Genomic DNA, 21,700 nt, shown 5'->3' with positions numbered 1-21,700 from the left:
AACTTCCTAATTTCATCTGCCCTCCTGATTCTTTGCCACCCTTAGCTACGTTTCCCTAGTGTTTAAAATTCACACCGTTAGCCTCCGTTACGTTACGTTACGTTACGTTACGTTACGTTATCCCGTTACGTCGCCGTAACGTTACCGTTACATTATCGTAAAGTGTACTTCAGTTGAGAACCGCATGGTGAAAGCTGACATCTACAGGTAGCTGGCGTTGCCTATATAATGCACCCTATAACCATGCAGACATCTCGGAGTAAATTACGGCTCTTCAGAGGTTATTGCTTGTGGCTAGAGGTCACGATTCGCCATGCTTGCCACCAAGATTTCAAGCTAAACGGCGCGAAGAACAAATTTGTTCATACAAAAACTGAGGAGGAGGAGGAAAACCTTTAATGAGCAAAAAAAAAAGGTGCTGACTGAGCTGGTGGTTCGAGTCCTCAGTCCAGGACCCCAGTGGCCTTGGCCGACGAGCCCACCAGTTGTATGAGCGCTCGCTGACTCTACGCCCAAAAAGACTTAAATATTCTCGAGATGAGTTAGTTTCCGCAACCAAAAAGTATACCTTGCGCCCCTGAAATTAAACACGGTCGCCGCTCGGAGAATACCCAATCGATTCGGCGATGCGGTGGGTGGTAGTTGCGTAAAACGCGTCATCCCTCCTGATTGGACGGAACACACGGCCACAGGGCTCAGGTTCTTTCGGCGCTGCACCCAACTAGCGAGGCAGGGTGTAGCGAGGTGCGTGCGCGCTGGCCGCTTCGGGAGTTCACGGCCCGCCGCGCGGCTGGAGGCGGTGGCGCTGGCGAGTATATTAGCTAAATTACGAGACGACCTCGAGACTGCGCAGGAACACGGCACGTCATTTCTTCTTCGCACCTCCCCCACACACCCTTTCCCTTTCTTTCTTTTTCTCCATCTGCCCCATACAGATTGTTCCAAAGCATTTCACTCTGATAAGAAAGCGTTTCTTAACTCCGCACTCAGACGCCTTGCGAAAATAATTTTAAGGCATCCGAAGTGCGCTGTCCAAGCGTGCGCACTTGCGTAATAATTTTCTTCTTTGTGCTTTTATAAACTGAGATGGACTGCCCGACGAGAATAGAATAGAAAGCTAAAGTTCGACAGAAGAAACTGCCACACCGAAACCGTCGCGTTGTATTGGGTTTGCTCGCACGAGAAAGAGGAAAGGAGGATTAGGAAATATGTTCTTAACGCCGTTTAGCTTGAAATCATGGTGCCGAGCATGACGATTCGCGACTTCAAGCCGTAAACCGTAATCTCTGAAGGGCCGTACTTTCAGCTGTCTAGTAATGCATCCAGACAGCGCGAGCGTCGAACCATAGGGTAAAAACTGAAAGAAGTATAGACGCCTAATTTTTCGGTCGTGTTTTATTCTTTGTAATGAGGCGTAAGGCAACATTATACACGCATTGCCACGTGTATCCTCCTACGACCGCTAAACAAACTTTAATCGAACTTCTTTCTCGTGCTGCTGCGGTTTCAACAGCCGAACGATGGCTGTGACGTCAAAGAGTGGTTATACATCACATGAGGCATGGTGATTCTTGCATGGTAGTGTCTTCCGCATCGTTATGGAAGAAAACACGCCACCAAAATTAGGTGCCGATAGCCTACTCTTTAAACCAAAACAAGTATTTGCTTCCTTACTGCATAGTTTGCAGCGTGTCGACAATGTGTTGGCCATCACGCGAGATTCTGTACATGCGCCAAGCAAAACTTGTTATTGCCACCCTATGTTCTCTGTAGGGGTGGGTGAACAAGTGTAAACGAAATATTTCGACTGCGGAACAAAAATTTTCCCCTTGCATTGTTTCAGGCTGTGGCTGAAAAACAGGCGTCCAGGTCGCTATCTCAGGTATACCGCATCCCACGCCTCTTTGCGTCAAATACTTCGCTGTTCAACGTCCTAATAAGCCTTAAGTGAACTCGTTCTCAGTGAGCAACTCAAACCTCTAGATATTCCGAAACAGCAAACAGGTTCGCAGATCGCGAAATGGGCCTCCGTCGTCTCAAAACGCTCAAGTCTCGCAGGCTTAAAGCATTTCTAGACGTTGAAAGTCCTTCGCACGGTTTGCGCGGTCGTTCGTTCGCGAGCCTCGGCGATAACAGCCCCAAATACTTCACGTTATCGCGTCGAAAAGCTGACGCCCTCGTCTTCGTGGTGGTGAGCGCGCTGCGACGAGATCCCGAGCACGAAAAGAAAAGTCGCCGTACTCACCTCCAGAAATGCGGTGCATATCCGTTACACTGGCCCACGCACTTCTGGCAAGGTCCGTCCATGGTACTCCGGCGGTCAGCCTGCAGGGAAAAGGGATCATGAGGACACTGCGATATTCACTGACGAACACTGCTACGCTCATCATGCAAAGTATAAACACGAGCGGTGCCAAACTTGCGCAGGTTTACACGCAAAAAGTCGACGCAGATCATACCGCGTGAAAGACGCGCCTCTTCAGCGTGAACACCGTTAACGCACAAATCGCACCAGCGCTGTGCTCAATAAAACGCGACGACAACTAGGATTCAGTGGCACGCATCGCAAAAAGATATACAGAGCACGAATAAACAAAGCAAAACGAGGGTACATGGCGCAAATGGCGCGAACCTTTACGATGCGCAGAGTGCCTCAAGGGAGGCGTGCCCGACAAGGCGGAAATTTGGGCGAGTTGGTAAGTATTCATCATTTCGCTCACAGCGCAACAAGAACGGGACACCAGACGAAAGAGTGACGCAAACAAGCGCTGGCTATTAACCGGTTTTTACTGAAGACGGCAAGATGGGTGCTTGCCAGGTGCGTCATGTGTCGCCGTCGGTACTCTGCGAGGTGGGGGTGGTATATCAGTGCCCCTTCCCATGCGGTGACATGTACAGTCGCGATCAGAGTGACCTGCAACGCTCTGGCGGCCGCCTTCTCCTGGTATGTGCATGACAGAAAAAGAATACGCTGTGCTGCACAGTACCAGACATGCGGGCACGCTGCTCGGCAGCTATATGCAGAACTTCGCAGCAGCGCCCGACTGGCATTGCTTCGTGACATCAGCTCGTACTACCTGATGCGCGTTGCAAGTCATACAGCGCGATAGTACATTGGCCAAACTGGCATGTGTGTCAATAAGCGTCTAATGGAGCATGAGAACACAAGAGAAAATCATCCCTTTCCAACACAGGCGCCCACTGCAAGAACTGCCAATGCAAGAAAGATTACGCAGGAAGGAGAGCCCAGTCTACGTTTCGATGCAAGGAGTGCAAATGCGTTCCTGATTGCAAGAACACGCGCATCCTGTCACGACACAGCGATAAAGTAACACGCGAGATAATGCAGGCCTTCTATATTCACCACAAGGGTACGATGTGCATCAGTAGCCCTTCCATTGCATTATCCGAGAGGGAATTCAGTTATCTGACCTGTCACGTGCCTTCCGGATAACTTCTATTGCCCTGATAAGTGCTTTAATATACGCCTTTCGTTCTTCAATAAAAACCAGTTGATAGTCAGCGCTTGTTTGTGGCACTCTTTCATCTCGTGTCCTGTTCTTGTTGCGCTGTGAGCAAAATGATGAGTGCCCGACAAGACGTGTCGGTACATCATGACTATTATTCAGACGCATTTATCTTTAGTCGCCTCGGCGAATATGCAGCAACTCGCCTGAGAATTAGATTTAGCGTCCGATATATCTTTTTTTTTTTCCGAGACAAAAATGTAATTCTTTTTCGTTAAAGCTTCAACTGCAAGTACTGAAGCAAGAATGTAGCCGAGAAAATTGCGTTGTCCCCGTACAACAGAGGGATTCCAGATCGACGCCTTTACGCCTACACTTGCAATCAGAAGCGGATAAAACGCCAGAAACGGTTTCGGTGAAACGACCCCCTTGTATTAGGTATTGCTCAACACAGGCGGAGACGTGTCAGCGCCGCTTTTCATTAGATCGTCTTCGCCCTCGCCGCACGGTTCGAGCAACGACCAAGCCGCACACACTCATTGCGTTCCCACTTCAGACGCAATGAAGCTATTGGGACGCACACCCGAAAACGGCCCATAAATCGGGGCCCCCACGATGAGAACGGGAGATCAATTTTCTCATCTTTTCACTTTCATCGCAGAAAGGCTGCAATCGCCTTTTTCAGGCCATCCAATGAAGGCCCCAAAAAAAGCAAAAAGAAGAAAAAATGAGGGTAACCAGAAAAAAACAAAACGGCGTACGTTCTCAAAGACAACCGATAAGCAACAAAACACAATCAACGTCATTTACCCCGTCTTCAAGGCGTCAGCGTGGACAACGACATCCTCCGACGAACCGAATCGTTCTCATCCAGAACAGAAGTAGAGGACGCAAAAAAAGAAAAGAGAAAATAACAGCGGCACAGCCGAACACGTAATCTCGTCCGGCCAAAGGACGGCGTTTGCTCAGCCTGAGAGAAAGCAGCGGAGGAGGATGAACCGAGACGCGTGGACAATAATCGTGCCGTGATTGCAATTCCTGTATCAGGCCCGTTCCTCTTCCCCTCACCCAAACCCTCCACATCACCTTTCCCCTTCCTTCTCTCCCTCTTACAGCCGACGTTCGGCTTCAGTTCTCGTCCTTTCATTTCGCCATACATCTTGCTCCCCTTTTTGGCAGTCCCGCCGATTCTGGCTAACGTCTTTCCTATAGAGCCCCGATGGGGAAAGGACGTCCGAACGCGTCCGTTCATTCGCCGCTGCAAGAAATAACGCGGCAGAAATATATATATAACACCGATAGGAAAGAAGACGATGTGCGCAGCGTACGTACACGAACGTACGTGTGTCGGCCCCTGATTCTATAACCTCGTCGAGCTCTGGGTCTAACACAGCGACCGAGGGCTGGAGCGATTGCGAGACGTGGTGGCGCTCTTGCCCGCGCTCACAATCGGGAGCAAACACAGATCGGAAACTTCCAGTCTTGCGTGTGTACGTGCGTGTGTGCCTTCCCGGCTTCTTCCAGTCACGTCCCACGTTCGTACAGCTCGCCTCATGCGGACTGCGCTATCCCCGCTGCAGCACATACACACGCCGGATGACAAGAAAAAGAAGAGGATAGAAGGAAGAAAAGGAAAAGAACGGGAGAGAAAGAAAAAAAAAAGGTAAAAAGGCGTCGCAGAGGTAGACATACACAGAACAAGCGCAAAGGCAGAAACCAAAGATGCGAACGGCAGGAGAAGTCGCTTCGGGGAGTAGGATGGAGGCAAGAATGTGAGCCCCATGCAGTCAGAAGTCCGGCGAGCGAAAGTGCCGACAGAAATCGTGTTTACACGGCAAACATTCGGCCGGCGTAAGCGGTCCGCTTCCCCGCACGGCACCCAGCCGTATAGTATTGGGGAAAAGCCTCCGGCCAGACTACGGGGAGAAAGCCAGCTACGCAGCTCCTGTTTCTTCTCCTGCGAACGCGAGGGGGCGCTGTGGCAACATCGGCAAAACATTCCGACACAGCCAGCGCGCCCCCGAGCCTATGGCTGTCTGTTCCGCCGGTATCTGGAGACTGGGACTCTGAGAGCCGTGTGCGAAGGGACTTAGCGAAGCTTTTTCGCCTCTTCGCGGCGTATGATGAACGCTGCCCCGGAGTCAGACAGCCGGCAGAGAGAGCTCTGTTTACGTTTCGCGACAATAGGCACGCCGGATCAGACCGGAGAGTTGGAGACCTATCATTTCTTTCTTTTTATTTTCTTAAACATGTCGTACATGTTGAGTAGCGGTGCCTACGATCGTGCAGCGTGCGTAACACGCGTAGGTGAAGGCGTATACTATTTTCGAAGGTTTGCCTGGTCCCTCTAAACGCCTTGTAGAGGAAGCAGGCAGCGAAACTGAATATCATTGTTGTTTTGCTCAGTAGCGGCAGCCCCTTATTTATCTTCGTTTCTACATGCGTTATTGTATTTTTCTTCATCACATTCGAATGTAAACACTATTGGCGAGTTTAGGAAGCGATTCTGTTGCTTGCTTGCGTTCGAAAGTCTGGCTTCAGACTGAGAAGCGGCGATAACACTGGGTATAGCGGTTCGGCACCGTCGCATACAGGTATTTTGGTGGCGCAAAAGCACTCAAAGCCTCTGCCATTTATCTCAAGCGTTAGGCACTGGAACCTTAACCCGTGCATTCTTGACTGCTGTTCATACCGCCATTTTGCGCTGGTGGTTCATGCAACAGCAGGGGTACGGTTCGAGATAAAAATATCTTAGAAGTGAAAGCTGTGGTTCATTACCTGCACGCGCTGCAGTTAATGACTGCGATGCCGTGCAATCAAGAACAAGAAAGGAAAAAAAAAACGATTACTTGGGGACATTTAACGCAACTTCAGAGTGGAATGTGATGGCATTAGAGATTCACACTGTTGCTACTTTGGTGTTTCTGTGCTTGGTTTCCGGTGCTAACCGGTTATTCTTGTCATTTTTTCTTGCCTCTATTTCATCTTTCTTCCTGTACAGGTTGTGATGAGGTCACCAGGTCACGTGACCTATCTCTCAACCAATCATTATTTGAGTTCCCACCTGCAACGGTGGGCAGGTTGTTCACAATCCGGTGGTACGATTGCTACCAGCTCCGGCGGGCAAGTTGTGATGATATCACCTGGTCACATGACCCATCTCGACCAATCAGCGAATTTCTTTGCACACGTCACCATTTTTGCGGAGTGCGGAGTCTAATGATGCCGCATTAAAAAGAGGGAGGGAAGGGGCGCCTGATTACAGTATATAAGCTTGCGCAAATAAAAAGTGGAAACTGGCAACCGACAAAACTCAAAGACAGGAAGCTCGGAACGAGCGAACAGGCGGCGACCGTGCATCCTCCTCCCACAGCACGAAAGCTGTCGGCATGCAGCGACGGGCGACAGCGACCTCTGCCACCACCACCCGGACGACCCAGGCAATTTAGGACGGCGCGAGAGCTCCGTTCTGGGAACGTCGGAGCCGTTGACGACAGCCGTCCCCACGGCCCACGTGACTTCCCTCGGCGTGACTTCCAGAGCGCCCCACGCTTTACAGCAACGAGGGCAAAGGGTGTGCGGCTACGTGGAAGGCTGCGAGCATGAGCTGGCTGCAGACAGCTTCGTGCTTTGCTCTAGACCCATTCCTTACTCTCATCGTAGGTTTATTAAACCAGATTTCAGTTAGCGCTGCAGGGATCGAAAATGGACTCAGAACTGTGTCCTAACGGGCTAAGGGAGATCCCGTAAATCGGGAGAAACCCAATAGGAGGTATTGATATAACGTCACGGGCGCCATTTTGGTGTTCACCGCCTAGCTTCAGCGGTGCAGACCGGAGGAGGGGGGATAAGCCCGATTAGACACGCACCGTAGCCCTTCGCCGTGCTGCGTGGACGCCAAAATGGCGACCATTATGGCTTGAGTACATAGATCCTATAATGACAAAGCGGATGCAAAGCGCATGGGATAGGCTATTGCAGAAGGTTTGTTAAGGATGAACTAAGACAAGAGAAACGCCAAAGAAGAGTGCAAAGAGACTCACGCGCAGTCCATGATCAAGTCGCAAACACATTTGGGGTTCGAAAAAAAAATCGATAAAAAAGAAAAAAAAACTGAGAAATTAGTCGCAGATATGCCCGGCTGAGAAGCGATTATTCAGCCATTAGGTGTAACGGCTCTCTTCGGGAAAGATAATTGGGGACAGACAAATGTACGTGCTTTCTCGGTGAAGCAATCTTCCGGAATCAAACTTAAGAGTTTGCCCTCGGCCTCCACATTTTCCTGCCTCTATAACTAAAAGAAAACATTACAGCTATTCTTAGAGCACATGTGACTCATTCGTAGTTGGAGGGACCTCTTGCAGCATGTCTGGTCACGCTTTCAGAAACTCTTCTCATCAACTATAACTAGGGGTCGGGCTTTTTAAAATCGAAATCGAAACTTGTTTTTTTTTATTTAAATCGAAAACAAAACGATAAAACTGACGCCGAAACCAATTTTCCAAATTCACATTTAACCGAGAAAGGTCAGTAGTCACTGACACGTACATCTCAGGTACCCGGCTATCGAGTAGGGGTTGTACTCAGTCAAAGGAAGAAATTAACAAAGTAGAGAAGCCAAGGGCGTGGTGAGGTACTGGTGCTGTTTAATTAGCGCAGTTGTGCGTTTTTACGGCACTGTTTCGCTACCTTACACGCCTTGACTCCACCTCCTCGGCGTCTGCTAGCGAAGTGATGTTTGATAACCATCATCACACTCTTAGGGCAGTTACTTGCGTAAGTAGGTCCCTGTGCTGCATGCATTAACACAAGCGCAAAATCACGCATAAGCGTCAAAGCAAAAAAAAGAAAAAAGTTTCCTGTTCTGACTACCACAACGGTGCACTGAGATAAGTCATTCATGTGATGTAACCTGATGTACCGCCCTCTTGCTTAACCAAGGGCATCAAGTCAACTATAACATGACAGATGAGTTTTAAGACACTTCCACTTGCATTTTTGACCCTCGGCTTCATGATTTAAGTTCCTTTACTTTTTTGTTTGTGGCGATAGCACTTTCTTCTGTAAGCAAAGCTCTAAGTACGAACATAGGTGCGTAATTAAAGGTAAATCGGTTGGTCGTGCTCGTGAGATAGACTCTGACTTTTTACCTGATGAGAATACCACAGTATATCATCAAACAAAAAACTACATCACGCACAAATATTAATAACCGCAAAAAAAATACCCTCAAGAAAGCTGCGCTTCAAAATAAACAACGAAAGAAGTCAACCGAATTTTCAAAAATATAGACCAAGAACTCCGACCTCTCGCAGCATTCTAGACGTGTCAGGAAAGCGCTCTGGTACACATTTCACGTTTGAAATATGATTCTAGCTCAGCATAGCCCCTCATTACGCGAGCAAGTGATGCCTAGGATAAGCTCACGGTCAGAAATCGGAAAATCGGACGCGAAGCACCGGTCAAACAAGTCGAAAAATAAATGCAAGAAGAAAAAATAAACAACCGGCGTCTTACTTCTCTCCTTTGTTCCTCGCGACGCGTGCGACGACGTTGAGCAGGACGCAGCTGTATACCTACAACTGGGCATGCGCAGCTCTCTTCACACGAAAACACGCCCGACAGAGCGCATCACGCGCCGGCGGCTCACAGTTCGCGCTCTTTGTTTTCGAGCTGCTCGTCTCGCAAGTTCTCACCGCATTCTCGAGAAGAAAAGTCGTGAAGACGAAGCCGAAGAAGGAGAAGAAACAGAAACAAAAGCAAAATAAAGCGCATAAATGAGCAAAGACAAAAGGGAGCGCTGGCTGTGGAGTCGTTTCGACCCCGCGCGAACGGAGAAGCGCGCGCAATTGAGCGCGCGGCTTTGCTGCCTCGCGTGGGGGCCACGGCGGAGGCCGCGGGAAAGTTCTCACCCGAACCACGACGGCGTGTCGAAGTGGGCAAAGATTCCAACCGCCCCCCTGTCTCCCCCCGACGATGGACGACGAAGACGACGTGCGACTTGGTAGACGGCGAGACGCGCTTTGGACACCCGTTCTGTCCGGGTTATTCCGTGCAGCGCGGTGGGAACTGCAGCCGTGACGGCCGATAATACGCAAGCGAGAAGAGTGAACACATTTTTGGAACAACGCTTCGTAACTGCTCCGACGCAGCACCTGGCTTTTCTTAGAAACCACGCCACTCCTCCGCGGAGGCTTTTGGTTGGACCACGCTAGGATTTCCCACGTCTGGACGACAACGCGCGCGCATAATGTGCGGCGGTTCGCTTAACCGGCTGTGTGTATGAACGTGGGACTACATCCTGTCGCGCAGGGAACGAGAGAAAACTTCTGCTCCCAGCTTCAACAGTGCTGTACGGAACTAGCGAGTCGTAGCTGTGGCTCACGGCGTCTCCTGAAACACACGTGTGCCTGGCTAAACCTGGCCGCCATGCAGTGAAGTGATGGCGGCAGGAACGGCTAGAGACGCTTGGTGGATAGCGAACGCAGACACGACATGGTACGCCAACGGGCGATTTCGTAATCTCTTCTCGTTTTCGTTTATATCGCCAGGCAAAAAGAAGCTTCGCACAATGGCCTGCAGAGATAACGAAACTTTTCATTTCTCTCTGCCGGGAGTTCAAAGCGCAGCAGTACTCTTTGGAACACGCTCTTGTTTGCACATCATACTCGTCTCTCCAAGTAGCGCACTCGTCCGTCGCAGAGCCCATGGATAACAGAAGCCGTAGAGGTTTATTTCAGGGAACACATCTCTGAACAACAAAGGAATTCGTTGTCGCGAAAGAAGACAGGCTTTATTAGCTCACAATCCTTTGTGACGAGGTAAAGGCAACGTTCATGGTTGAGATATTGAGCCTGACATAGCGGATGTGGAACAGTAGAGTTTCTCAAGATTACCCCCCCCCCCCACACACACACACACACACATACACACATACACGCATAACAAAATATGCCGCACTACTAGCGCGAGTTTCTTGAAAGGCGCTTCATCCACCTTGATAATACCTCCCGTGATGGTGCAGTGGCCAGGGCGTTCTGTTCCTACTGAGCGTGAGGGCGCGGGTTCGAATCCCTGCAGTGACGACCGCACTTCTATGGAGACGAAATGCAGGAAGACCCGTTTGCTGCGCGATGTCGACTCACGCTAAAGAACCCCAGTGTCGGAATTAATCTGGATTTCTCAGCTACGCCGTCACACGTATCATGCATGCCGGTTGCATGCCATCTCGAGAAAGTGCTTAAGTTTTAACTTCGCACTTAGCACGGTTTGACGAGGCTTGGCCTGCAAAAATTTGGTGCGTCGCAGTTTGGGACACTACATGTGTATTTAAATATAAAGATTTAAATGCAGAAATAGGCAGAGCTCTACAGTCACAAAGCCTCTAAACTATTCGCGCGGGTTCCTAACTTCTTCGACGGAAAGACGATCGCCAAGCTCGTGTTGTGTGCGAAATAAATCCTTTTAAAGCTAACTTTTTCGTTTCTTATGTGCTCTCTCACGTGATGATGAATTGGTAAATCTATACTTAACATTCACAGATCCCTGGTAGTCTTTATGCCACTCCTGGCGCAGTGGTGCAGCGGTTAAGCGACGCGCCACTGCCCTGCGATGGCAGGTGCTGCCACCGATGTTCCTTGCGCCACCAGAGTTTCTGTTCCCGAGCGACCAATCATTAATTTGACTACCACTTGACACGGTGGGCAGTTTGCTCCCTATCTGATGGACAGGTTGTGATGACGTCACAAGGTCACGTGACTTAGGTGGCCCACCTGCCTTCTAGGTTGCTCCTCTGAGGATTTTTCATCGATTTCTCGCTCACGGTCAACGACTTCGACGACGCCGCCGACGACGCCGACAACGACGACGTCGTCGACGACACGAGCTCCCTAACGCTATCGCGTTAAAATGCACACTTCCCGGCATTCCCGTGGTGGTTGAACGATGAAAGCGCAGGTTTTACCTCCCGGTATCAGAGTGAAACTGCATGTGTAAAACTACACAGGGTTTGCTTGACAACTCACCTCGGCAGGGCGAGGTTTTAACAGCTCACACGAAACACGATCTCTATTTTTCAGCAATGCCAGAACAAGAAAATGGGATATTGACAACGACAGGGTCTCCAGAGCGCTTCTTTAGCTGCACGTCATTCATCTGGAGTTTCTCGAGCAATGCCCTTCCTATTCGACTCTGATAATATGCGCAGTCAACTCGGAGAAATGGAAAAAATCTCAGAAGCCCAGAAAATGAACGAAGGAAGGCAGGCAGGGGGGATTGCGTCAATAACCCGTGATATAAATATGTGCGAAAAGCGTTGATTTCCGCAGCAATATAAGTGAGAACATTAGTTATTTACGTGAGAAGCCGCCCATTGCTACCCCTTTAACTTCTGAGTGCTTGCTCTCTAGCTATTCCATCGCCTTTAAAGGCCGAGGGCGAATTCGAGATAGAATTTTGAGAAGTAGCTTTCGCGCAGGCGAAAACGAAGAAGCAGTCTATACGTGCAGAAATTCACGTGGATTAAAGAACGTTCAACAGCGCTTAGATCACTTCACAGGTTCACAGTGAAAGCCACAAATTTGCTAACAAGAAAAACGAAAGATAAGAATAGGACTCACCCCTTTCCCCCTTACAACCTCCAACACAACATTCGGTTGGTAAAAGCCTAAAAGTGCCCTGAGATAAGCAAGGCGCATCTCGACGACAAGAGTCACGGTGAATGCGGGTAAATCAAAGCTTTCCGGCCCAACCAACATGCCTACACCACACGCATCTCTCAAGTAACAACACAAAATATCACCGGAACTGCATAGACGGAGAAACGTAGCACCCCACACATAACACGCAAGAGAGCGCGTTGTCGAACTTGCGGGAACCGCAAGCGCGGCAAAGCGTCCCTCGAGAAAAAGAGCACTTGGCCCCATTTTTCCCGATTTCGAGACAGTCTCCCAAAGAGCATTCGGCCGAAAAAAAAAAGAAAAATGGGTGGTTCGAAGAACCGCATCCTCTCTCCTTCGTGCACTTCTGGCCTCTTCTTCTATTTCGTCGCTCTTTCTGTCCTTCCCGCCCAAAAGAGCAACACGCAGCGAGCCATTTCTCGCAGCTTACACGGCCGCTTATCGGCGCCACGCCGCGAAAAGCCATTGCTCGGCCGAAAGCAGGCGGTGATAGAGGCTGCTCCGAGGGTGCGATCACTTCTGGCGCTCCTAATAGAGGCGCGGCGACATAAACGGGTCCCCTTTATATACGACGCTTGACTTTCGCTTCTCAATCCTTTTTCATATATCTTGGCGCTTTTATTATCATCTCGCTTTTCAGTTTTATTTTTGTTTTTTTTTTCTGCGCCGTGTATGGCCCAATGCCATTTCGATCGAGTGAGTTCTACGTGTGGTTGTACAGATTCCAGGGCGTCGCGACCTGCGGCGCCGCCTATACTACGTTACTCTCCCCTCTCGGCCAGCTCATCCCTTTTAAACCGCTGCTTCGCTTTTTTGTTTTCTTTTTTAGAGGGGGGGGGGGGGGGGTCTTGCGGCGAGAGGAAACCCCTGAATACTTCTCCTTTGCTCCATTTCTGCGTTTCCGACAGTCGTGAGAAGCGCGAAGAAGGCGGATGCGAGACTCGATCGGTGCAAAGATTTACTGACTCCCGTACTTCTCGCTTAATCCGTTGAGAAGACAGACTGCGGCCCGCCTGTACCGACGGGGATTTTCAGCGGGTTTTTTTTTTTTTTTCAATAGTGAAGGTCCGCGCCCTTCAGGAGAGCGAATATAAGCTTTGAGCGCTACAGACATAAAGATTACGCGGCGAAAAAGTGAACCCTGCGAATATGAAGTGGTCATCTAGCAAGAAAATGGGAAAAAAAAATCAGCAGCTGAACGCTATATGAAAAGCAAGTTCTGCACTACATTGTGGAATAACACGAAAGGTAGCCTTTTAGGTACTTATGAAGTAAGTGGCTTATATGAGCGGATTTATGGGTGCCTCCTGGAGGGGACGGTTGGGGAGGGGGGTCTTATTAGTGTAATGCATTTCTGGGGCATTCCGTGTCGAAAAAATGTAGTTTTGCATGGTTTGCCTATCGAAAACTTGACGGCCGTCTCCATTCCCATTTTAATATGCAACTGGTGCCTTGGCGCGTTGTCCAAACGTTTTTTTTTTTTTTATGTCGCTGCGTTCATTGGTCTCTCGCAACGGTATCTTACGCTACTCCCGTAAATAAAAGCATTCCTTTAAAGGCACTGCGACATTTCTAAGATCAGCAAACACGCTTTATGGCTTAGCGGTTCAGCAATGGCAGCTAGAAGCTCGAACGCGTAGCACAAGCATTAGTATAGACATGCGCTCTGCTTGCTTTTAGAGACTTCCTTCAGGCGACAGATATTGTGGTCACTATACAATGCCGCCTACTGTTTATACGCACGTACAATGTTAGCAGTGTTTGCAATTTTAGTGAGATGTATATCATAGATAATGCTCATTTCTGGATATAGAATAAATAATGTCGATAACAGAGAGCAGTCACCAATTCATGCAATGCGTTTTCCTCTTCTTTTGCTCACGCCTCATTCTAAGTTCGCACCACTGATTAATCAAAAATTATTTTCTACGAGCTGGTAGCCCGAATGTGGTTGTCTTTGACGGAATCAACCTATTTCGGTTTTCTTTTTCCATGAATCAGCATTCATCTTCCTCTTTCACCCAAGCCAAGGTTCCAAAGACGCGATCGTTCCCAGAACATCCTTATGTCAGATGCTTATGCGCCGCTAAACCCAACACAACACAGCACGACCTTATGTTACGGCTCTAGTTCGAACTGCATCAAAAGGTACTCATGTGACCCCACTTGTACTGCAGGCACGAGCGAGAGACAAAAGGATTCTTGAAGATATATATTCGGAGCCACCGAAAAACGCAACAAAAAGAGCCCGCCGTGCTTTCGAAGACGCACTGTACAAGAATATTGTAACGCCGGACAAAGCGAACAGTCCGCTTTATATCCGCATGCCAGCAAATAACCTTCGCGGCGATCGAAATCCAGGGGACGCAATCTCATGGATTCGGAAAGACACGAGGAGGATGACTAGAAAAAAAAAAAAAGAGAGACAAGAGTGAACGAAGCGTAGATACTCGAAAAGCGGAGAAAAAGAAAACGAAACTATACAAGACACAAGCGCGCCAGAAGATGCCGGATAAGGAAGGCGCTATTCGCGGATAGCCGTGTGTGTGCGCGAAGGCGGGAAAGGCGCATATAAATATATCGTTCCCGCGGAGGTCTTGATCGCGTTAGGAAGACCGCGCGCCGATAAGGCGGGCGCACTTCATGAAGAAACTCCGCCTCCTTCCATCTCCGCCTCAAGCCGCAGCCCGTACACACATACACCCAACGCTGACCGCTGCATAATTCATGGATCCCGAACTGCGCCGCGGCGTCGGGATGCTAGCGGCGGTGGGAAAATGCGCCCCCATCTTTGAACACCCGTCGCGCATCGCCGCCGAGACAATACATCACATCGCCCCCGCGAGCTCGGCGCATTCTCCAATCTGCGCCCGGGACGCTCGGACGAGCAAAGCACGAATGAACTGCAGGCTCGAAAGAAGAATAAAAAAAAGGATAAATAAATTAGAGCAGTTCTGCGGTATAAATAAAGCCACAGTCATTTTGTACGGAAAGCGCGGTCCCTACAAAGGCCCCGCGAGAGATCGCTCGGCAGAGGAGAAGGAATGCGAAGAGCACTAATCGAGTCAGTGTTGACCGACCCCGCTTTGGTATGCGGGGTACAGCGCTTGCATGTAGACGGTACGCCGCTAATGACTTTTCTTCGGGTTGATACGGATGGAGACGCTCTGGCCAGACATGATCGTCTTTTTGTGATGCATCGTGATTATAAGGCGAACGATTTGTGCCGGGTAGAAAGGGGACGGGTCTGGTTTCCCGATGGTCCTCCTCACGGAGCATCGGAGACTCCGGGCCCGATTGAGAAATACGGGCTGCGAGCGTGTGATCGAGCTAGGCTATCGTGACCGCAGCCAAGGCTGTTGTGGACCGAGCCGAAGAGGTCATTATGCAGTCTTCATTTAAAACCACTTCCCTTTAGAGTCAGAAGCGCAGACACAGATGGCTATGGACAAAACCCTACCGAGTCAGTGTATCTAATGGTGGCGGAAAGGAGGACAGTAAAGGTAGCACAGAAGGAGTAAAACAGACATGCATGTTGCTACAGGGACGGATTTATGCGCAATTCTGGCAAGGAAGGAATAAGGGTGGGGTGGGGGATGGGGGGGGCCGAGAAATCAAAATCATCACACGTTTTCGCGTATTCCACGAAGTCCATTAGGAGCGAACACTAGGCAGCTCGCACGAAGTTGTGTGTGTGTTTGGGGGGGGGGGGGGGGGGTAACAATGCTAATGTTACTGCACGTTAGTGTCCCTTGGTCATTACGTTGCTTGATAGTCCTAGGGCATTATTACGTCAAAGTAACATTATTACGTCCCCCTTCAAGCCAGTGAAACATTCTACACACCGTTTTCATTTCCAAAATCACAAGGTGACACCGCCATGGAGGCCATCGCCAGTTCAAGCGCTCGTTTCCCCAGGTCCACTGAAGCGCCAGCCCGTCATAACGAATCAAAGCCCCTCCGACTGAATATATGCCCTGGGACTATCAAGCAACGTAATGATCAAGGGACACTAACGTGCAGGTGAGTGTCTAATATCCCTTTTTAGTCACGATGACGAGGACCCAAAAGGATGTCCACAATATAGAGTACCCTGTTCTCAGCTTCGCACCACTTGCACAGGGGCGACGCATAAGATAATTTCAAGTTTACAAAGCCGCACAGACACGCTCTAAGTAACAGGGCGGATGCAGACTTGACTACTGAAACCCTCTATATCAGGACCCCACCATCATCCCATTTCGACCCAAATTACGGCCACTAAACTCACAGCTACACAGGAACAACAAGAAAACGCCTGCAAGAACGGTAAAACCATGGTTAACGGATGGTTAGCCAGCGGGGTCGCCGCACTGTTCCTCGTCTCGCACCTAGGGCGCGCGTCTCGTCGAGCGTAAAGACCAGCGGAGGCCCAACGACGCGTGATGTGCGGCGCAGGGAGGGAGAGAGTGGGGAAGAGGCGCCCAGCGCGAAAGATGAATCGCGCGCGAAGGGGCGCCGACGAACGGTGGCACCGCGGCGGCCCGGTCGGGCTGCGTCGGTTGGCAGCAGCCGGCCAGCTAACCGACTTCCGATGCGGAATTGAATCGATGATCCAGTTATGTAAAACAGCGCAGCGCGCTTCACCGCCGCCTTGACGCGGCCGCGGCGGTGAGGTGTGCCGTTCGCACGCTGGAGCGATTTCGTTCGCATCGCTGGACAGTTGGGACCCCACGGCGCAACGCAAGCGAGACGTTCACGCAGCGTCCAAGAGACCAACCCTTCACCTCTTTCGTAAGCCTTCGTTTCGGCGGTACACCCTAACAAGAAAGGAGTAAAAAGGGAATAAGCTGTGCTCACTACAGGACGGATTACCCCATTTTTATTCCCAATTGGCGTATTCGTGTTGATAGTACAGACTTCCTTACGGGGCTTCGGGGGAGCGGCGAACTTTGGGGACGGCAGAGGTGCATCACGCTGAACTTTGAATGAAAGGTCGACAGGATCATAGCGCGATGGGACACGTTTTCTAGCTAAGCACAGCAGACTTTCTCTGAGGGACAAAGCACCGTTGTTCACAAAAAACCTTCGCCTTTAAACACTGAGTGATCGGAATGTCACAGGACATTCGAAGGAAGGTGTGTGGTCACGAGATTAAATGGGTCTTGCTCGCGTGAACTTTGTAATGGGCGCTGTCACATGGTGGGGGAAGATAGATGAAGAGAGGGAGAGCGACCGCTATCATTTCTTCCTCCCGGATAGAGGGGGGGGGGGGGGGGGGGGGGGGTATTATCTTTTTAATATTTTCAACACAAGTGCAGCTATGCTACCGAGTATGAATGTGGAATGTTTTTAATAAACAGTGCGCTCTATAGTTTTCAGTTTTGTTTGGGACTCGGGCTTCGCAGATCGGTCGTGCTACACGCATTCAGCAGAGGCAGAAAAGCAAGAGAGGACGGTTGTCTTCTTTACTCACTCAAGCTTATCTTACGGCAAGTTTGACAACTTAGGTTAACGCTGTCCTAACATTGGATGTTCGGCACTAACCCCAATGCACCATGAGCTCTCATCACGGACGTAAGTGGAGACCAGAAAACTTTAACTACTGGGCTCCGCTCAAGCAGCACTGCAGATGGAACGATCCTCAGGACTATAAAAAAATAAGGTGGCTTGTTAACGGATTTCTTTCTTACTTGAGCACACGTATACAATCTACCTGTTGTATCCTCAATTCTGAAACGTTTCTTTGGAGTTAGAATGATGAAGGTTCATGCGTTCGGCCTGGGCACCAGTCCCAACTGCGCATGATTTTATGCAATTAAGGTCGCTATCGACGATTCGTCCTTTATTTAGTGAGTGTAAACCACGCCATTATAGGACACGACACGAAGGTGGCCCCTGCCGACTTAGTCCAGGGATAGTATAGTAGCCGTAGTTCAGGGTTAATGACATGGCCATAATGTGCCATGATGCCATAACGGCCATAATGCGCCAAACACATGGCGATTACTGACTGCGATTAGTGTTTTCCAAGGGTAGAAGCCTAAACTTTGCTCCTAGGGCATAGGCTAAACGGCTGTAGAATAAAATTATCTAATTAAAATGCAGTTGAAGTGCTTTCAGAAACGGATGACTGGTGAGCAGGAGGACAGGCGCCTTTACTTTGCAGCGGACGTGATCCGTCAGTGGATGTGGACGTGGTGATAGTGGTAATTATAGCGAAACACGAGCTTTCTGGCCATTCGAGCAGCTTCAGCACCAGCAGTTAGTCCCTCGCGCCGCACCCAGTGCGAATCCACTATTCCTCATCTGCACTATGCATCCTCGGAAGACCGGAATCCCCGGAATTCTACGGGGCCCCATCAAAGCCCCGCATTGCCCCATCAAGTAGGGGTTCAGCGGCCGCGCTAAGAGAGCAGCGTCACGCGGGAGGCCAACGTGCGCGAGCACCTGCGGCGTGAAGAGCTTCCGCGCGGAACTCGCAACGCTGGCCAACCGTGGACGCGAAGGGCGCCTTTCGAGTCGAGCTTGGATGCGCTCGGCTGGGTGCCCGCTCGCGCATGCGCGGACGTTAAACGCGGAGCGGACAGCTCCGCGCTTTTCTACACTACGCACGAAGGCCGCGCGTGCGTGCACTTGCTGACGTAACCATCGAAAGAGCAGAAAACGCGGCAACATACGAAGCGAGCCTCGAAATAATTGCGAGCCAGCGAAATGGCCCCGACGTACACCGTTAGCCTCAGCGAAACTTTTAAGTTTCGCACGCCATAGAGTGCAGAAACAATGTCAAGCGCTTGTTCATACCCTACGAATAACTTCGAGTGTCATGTATTTGCGCATTTTTTGCAAGTGCTACGCAGCAGCTAAGCTTCGCTTCACAGCTCACACCTCGTCATAAGAAGCAGCCTGCCATGCATGTAACGGCAAGCGTTTCCAGTGGACAACGAAGTGTCCTTACTTTTATACAGATCTTACGGTTACAAAATGGCAAGTTTTCGTGACGCCACAGCACTTCTGCAAGACTTCACAGTCCCTTAGGTAGGTAGCTATTCGAAGTACTCAGATAGATGTAAAAGTCATAAGCAAGCGGAGGAGCACGCGTAAGGAGGCATACTGAAGACTCCCTGCCCGGTTAAAAAACCGAATGCGACGGGTGAGCCAGTATACATGTCCGAGCCAAAAATCAGAGCAGACTAGGTTAGCAAAAACGCCATATACGCGATCTATTCTCGGAAAACGAACCATGCACAAACAGAGTGCCGGACTCGGTCGGCACGACATTGCGGAAATAAATCGTGTAGATCCAACGCCAGAGCACAATGATGTCAGCAGCCCGTCGGGCGGTCAAGCCGAAGTTAAGGCAATGTCAGTGCATCGCGCAACAAAGAGAAAGCGACAAGGCACCGAAACCGAGCAGCAATCCCGCTGAATTCTGGCCGAGACGAGCCAACTCAAGACCCAGCCACTGAGTGCAGCATTCAGGTGCTTCTGAGACGCAACAGATGGGCTCATAAACACAGCTCCCGGAGGACGGCCGCATCTAAAAAGAAACAAACAGGATTCGCAACTTTCCCGAGACTATATACCCTCCATTTACAACAGACTGCAAACGCGACGCCGCTGCCGCGGGTGCTGCTGGGCGAGTCGCAATTCTTCGTAGTCTCGTGCAGGTCTCCGTGAGAAAGTTACGGCGGCGCCATATCTTAACGAGATCGCGCAGGCAATTAAGGGGAGGCCGCGCTTCCCTCTCTGCAGGACAAACCCTCGCCCGCACCGTAACCAAGAGTGGCGCGCCGGCGAAACTTTCGCGAAGGAAAGGGGGAAGGGAGGTGGGTCCTCTGCCACCAGCAGCGCCAGGTTATGAACGGCACCGCTGCTGCGTGCACAGTAACCGGCGCAGGAGGCGACCGCCTGTGCAGCAGCCACGTCGCCGTGGTTTCGCGTCGCCGTCCACAAAGCCGTCCCGGCACGGTGGCGCGGCTCTAATACTTCTCGGCTCGGCAGTTCAGTTGCCTGCAGTGGGCTGGAGACCCGCTGACGCCGCCGACGTGGCCGCCGAAGTAGCGTGTGGTTCCGAACGCTGCTAGCAGAACACTATAGCGTCAGTCCTTCAGTTTAGTACTCGCACGTACTTCTCAGCGCCCACCAGAGGTCCTCGGACTAGGTAGTGTAACGTGGTTAGCATAAAACATTTTAAGCAATGTTTATTCGAAGTGAAGCAGGAGAGAGTTAATTGACATCGAATTGAGTAGTTGTCCTGCCGTGCACGTAGTTGGGATGATGAGGATGATGATATCTATAAACGAACTGCACCTGAACTGCGCACAAGACGGAGCGCGAACTCAATCGTCAATGCGCCCAATGCCATACGCTTTCGACTGCGTCGCGCGAAGAGTACGTGGACCTCTGTGCCCCCCGTCAACACAGTGTTCTCCAAAGGTTCTTTATAGGTGGAGCGGCAGGGGAACTGAACACTCATCCTTGTTTTCCCGTTTTGTCAATGGCCGCGAGACTGGATGGAACTCAGACACGCACGTGATCTTGAATCAGAATGGGTCAAAATGAGCACATCTTTTCGGCTTGCCTGCAGTAGCCTGAACCAAAGGTGATATTACTGTAATCGCCTCGCCACAATGGCCAGTTGATTCGCCACATAACGTACCTCCCGAAACTTTAACAGCGACGTGGTCTCACTACGCCACGTCGCCGCGGAGCCATCGCCACTCCATTTCTTCCATTCCACCAGGCTGCGGCGAATCATTAACAACGTGATGCTGTTAAAGCCAGATTCACATGTCACGTGACGTCACGTGACGTACCACTTTTGGTCCGTGTAGTTCACTCGTGACCGACAATGTCGGTATACTAGCATGGCGAATGATGGTGAGCCTGCCTAATCCGCTCAACGCCACCTACAAAGGTGAAGACCTGAGCAGCGGCGATAGCGTATTAGACGTGGGCGCGGCGTGCTCCACTACGTGGCCCAGGCGCGAGCCTCACGTGACGCCTGGTCCGCAGGTCCGTTGTGTGAACCGGCCTTAACAAGTGGCGCGGATGTCTGAGCCACATGAACGGTTCAGGCTCGTGGGAAGCTGCATCGTGGAACCAGACTTGTTTCCTAGGCGACCCCTGTGCCATCCGGAACTTGAGCCTCAGCCCGACTACTTAATCCAACAACCTGATTTGGGAGGTTTCCCCATTTTTTTCAGTCGACACGCTCGTGAGGGACAGTAAAGAAGGCTTCGTGAGTAGATCTTTAAAGTCTCATGCACGTCTTTTTTTAAACACGGGTTCTATAAAACAATTTTGGACAGGAAAAACGTGAGTAAATAAATGGAAGTAGTTACCATGCGTGGTAGCCCTGGAAATCGTTCAGTGATCAGTCCATAACTAGTTCAGTGAAATTTAATGCTGTGCCCGTCACGCCCTTTCCCGTCATTTACATGCAAACGTGAGTGATTGATGCATGCAGATGAGACACGCCACCCTTTCGCAAGTGAGGCAGCAGCAAAAACAAAAAGAAAAGAAAGGAAACGACTGCATTACCGGCACACTATAAACACATTGCGCGGCTGT

General features: G+C 50.4%; 1 protein-coding gene across 2 annotated transcripts in view; it reads right to left on the bottom strand.

The window, feature by feature from the left end:
• Positions 1-21,700, bottom strand: part of LOC149358743 (uncharacterized) — a 297,550-nt gene that overhangs the window by 174,381 nt on the left and 101,469 nt on the right. The window contains exons 1-2 of one of the 2 annotated variants that reach the window (XM_089570925.1): positions 8,985-9,030; positions 2,246-2,325 (exon numbers count right to left, since the gene is read on the bottom strand). In XM_089570925.1, coding sequence (XP_089427051.1) covers positions 2,246-2,307 — 62 coding nt within the window. In that variant the 5' untranslated portion in view covers positions 2,308-2,325; positions 8,985-9,030. Of the gene's footprint in view, positions 1-2,245; positions 2,326-8,984; positions 9,031-21,700 lie in introns of those variants that run through there. The other variant, XM_089570924.1, reaches the window with a different exon arrangement.

This window comes from Amblyomma mixtum, chromosome 2, assembly GCF_055824585.1.
Source record: "Amblyomma mixtum isolate Tamu chromosome 2, ASM5582458v1, whole genome shotgun sequence".
Taxonomy (NCBI): domain Eukaryota; kingdom Metazoa; phylum Arthropoda; class Arachnida; order Ixodida; family Ixodidae; genus Amblyomma; species Amblyomma mixtum.
Note: the sequence above shows the minus strand (reverse complement) of the source record. Positions and strands in the feature narration are given on the sequence as shown.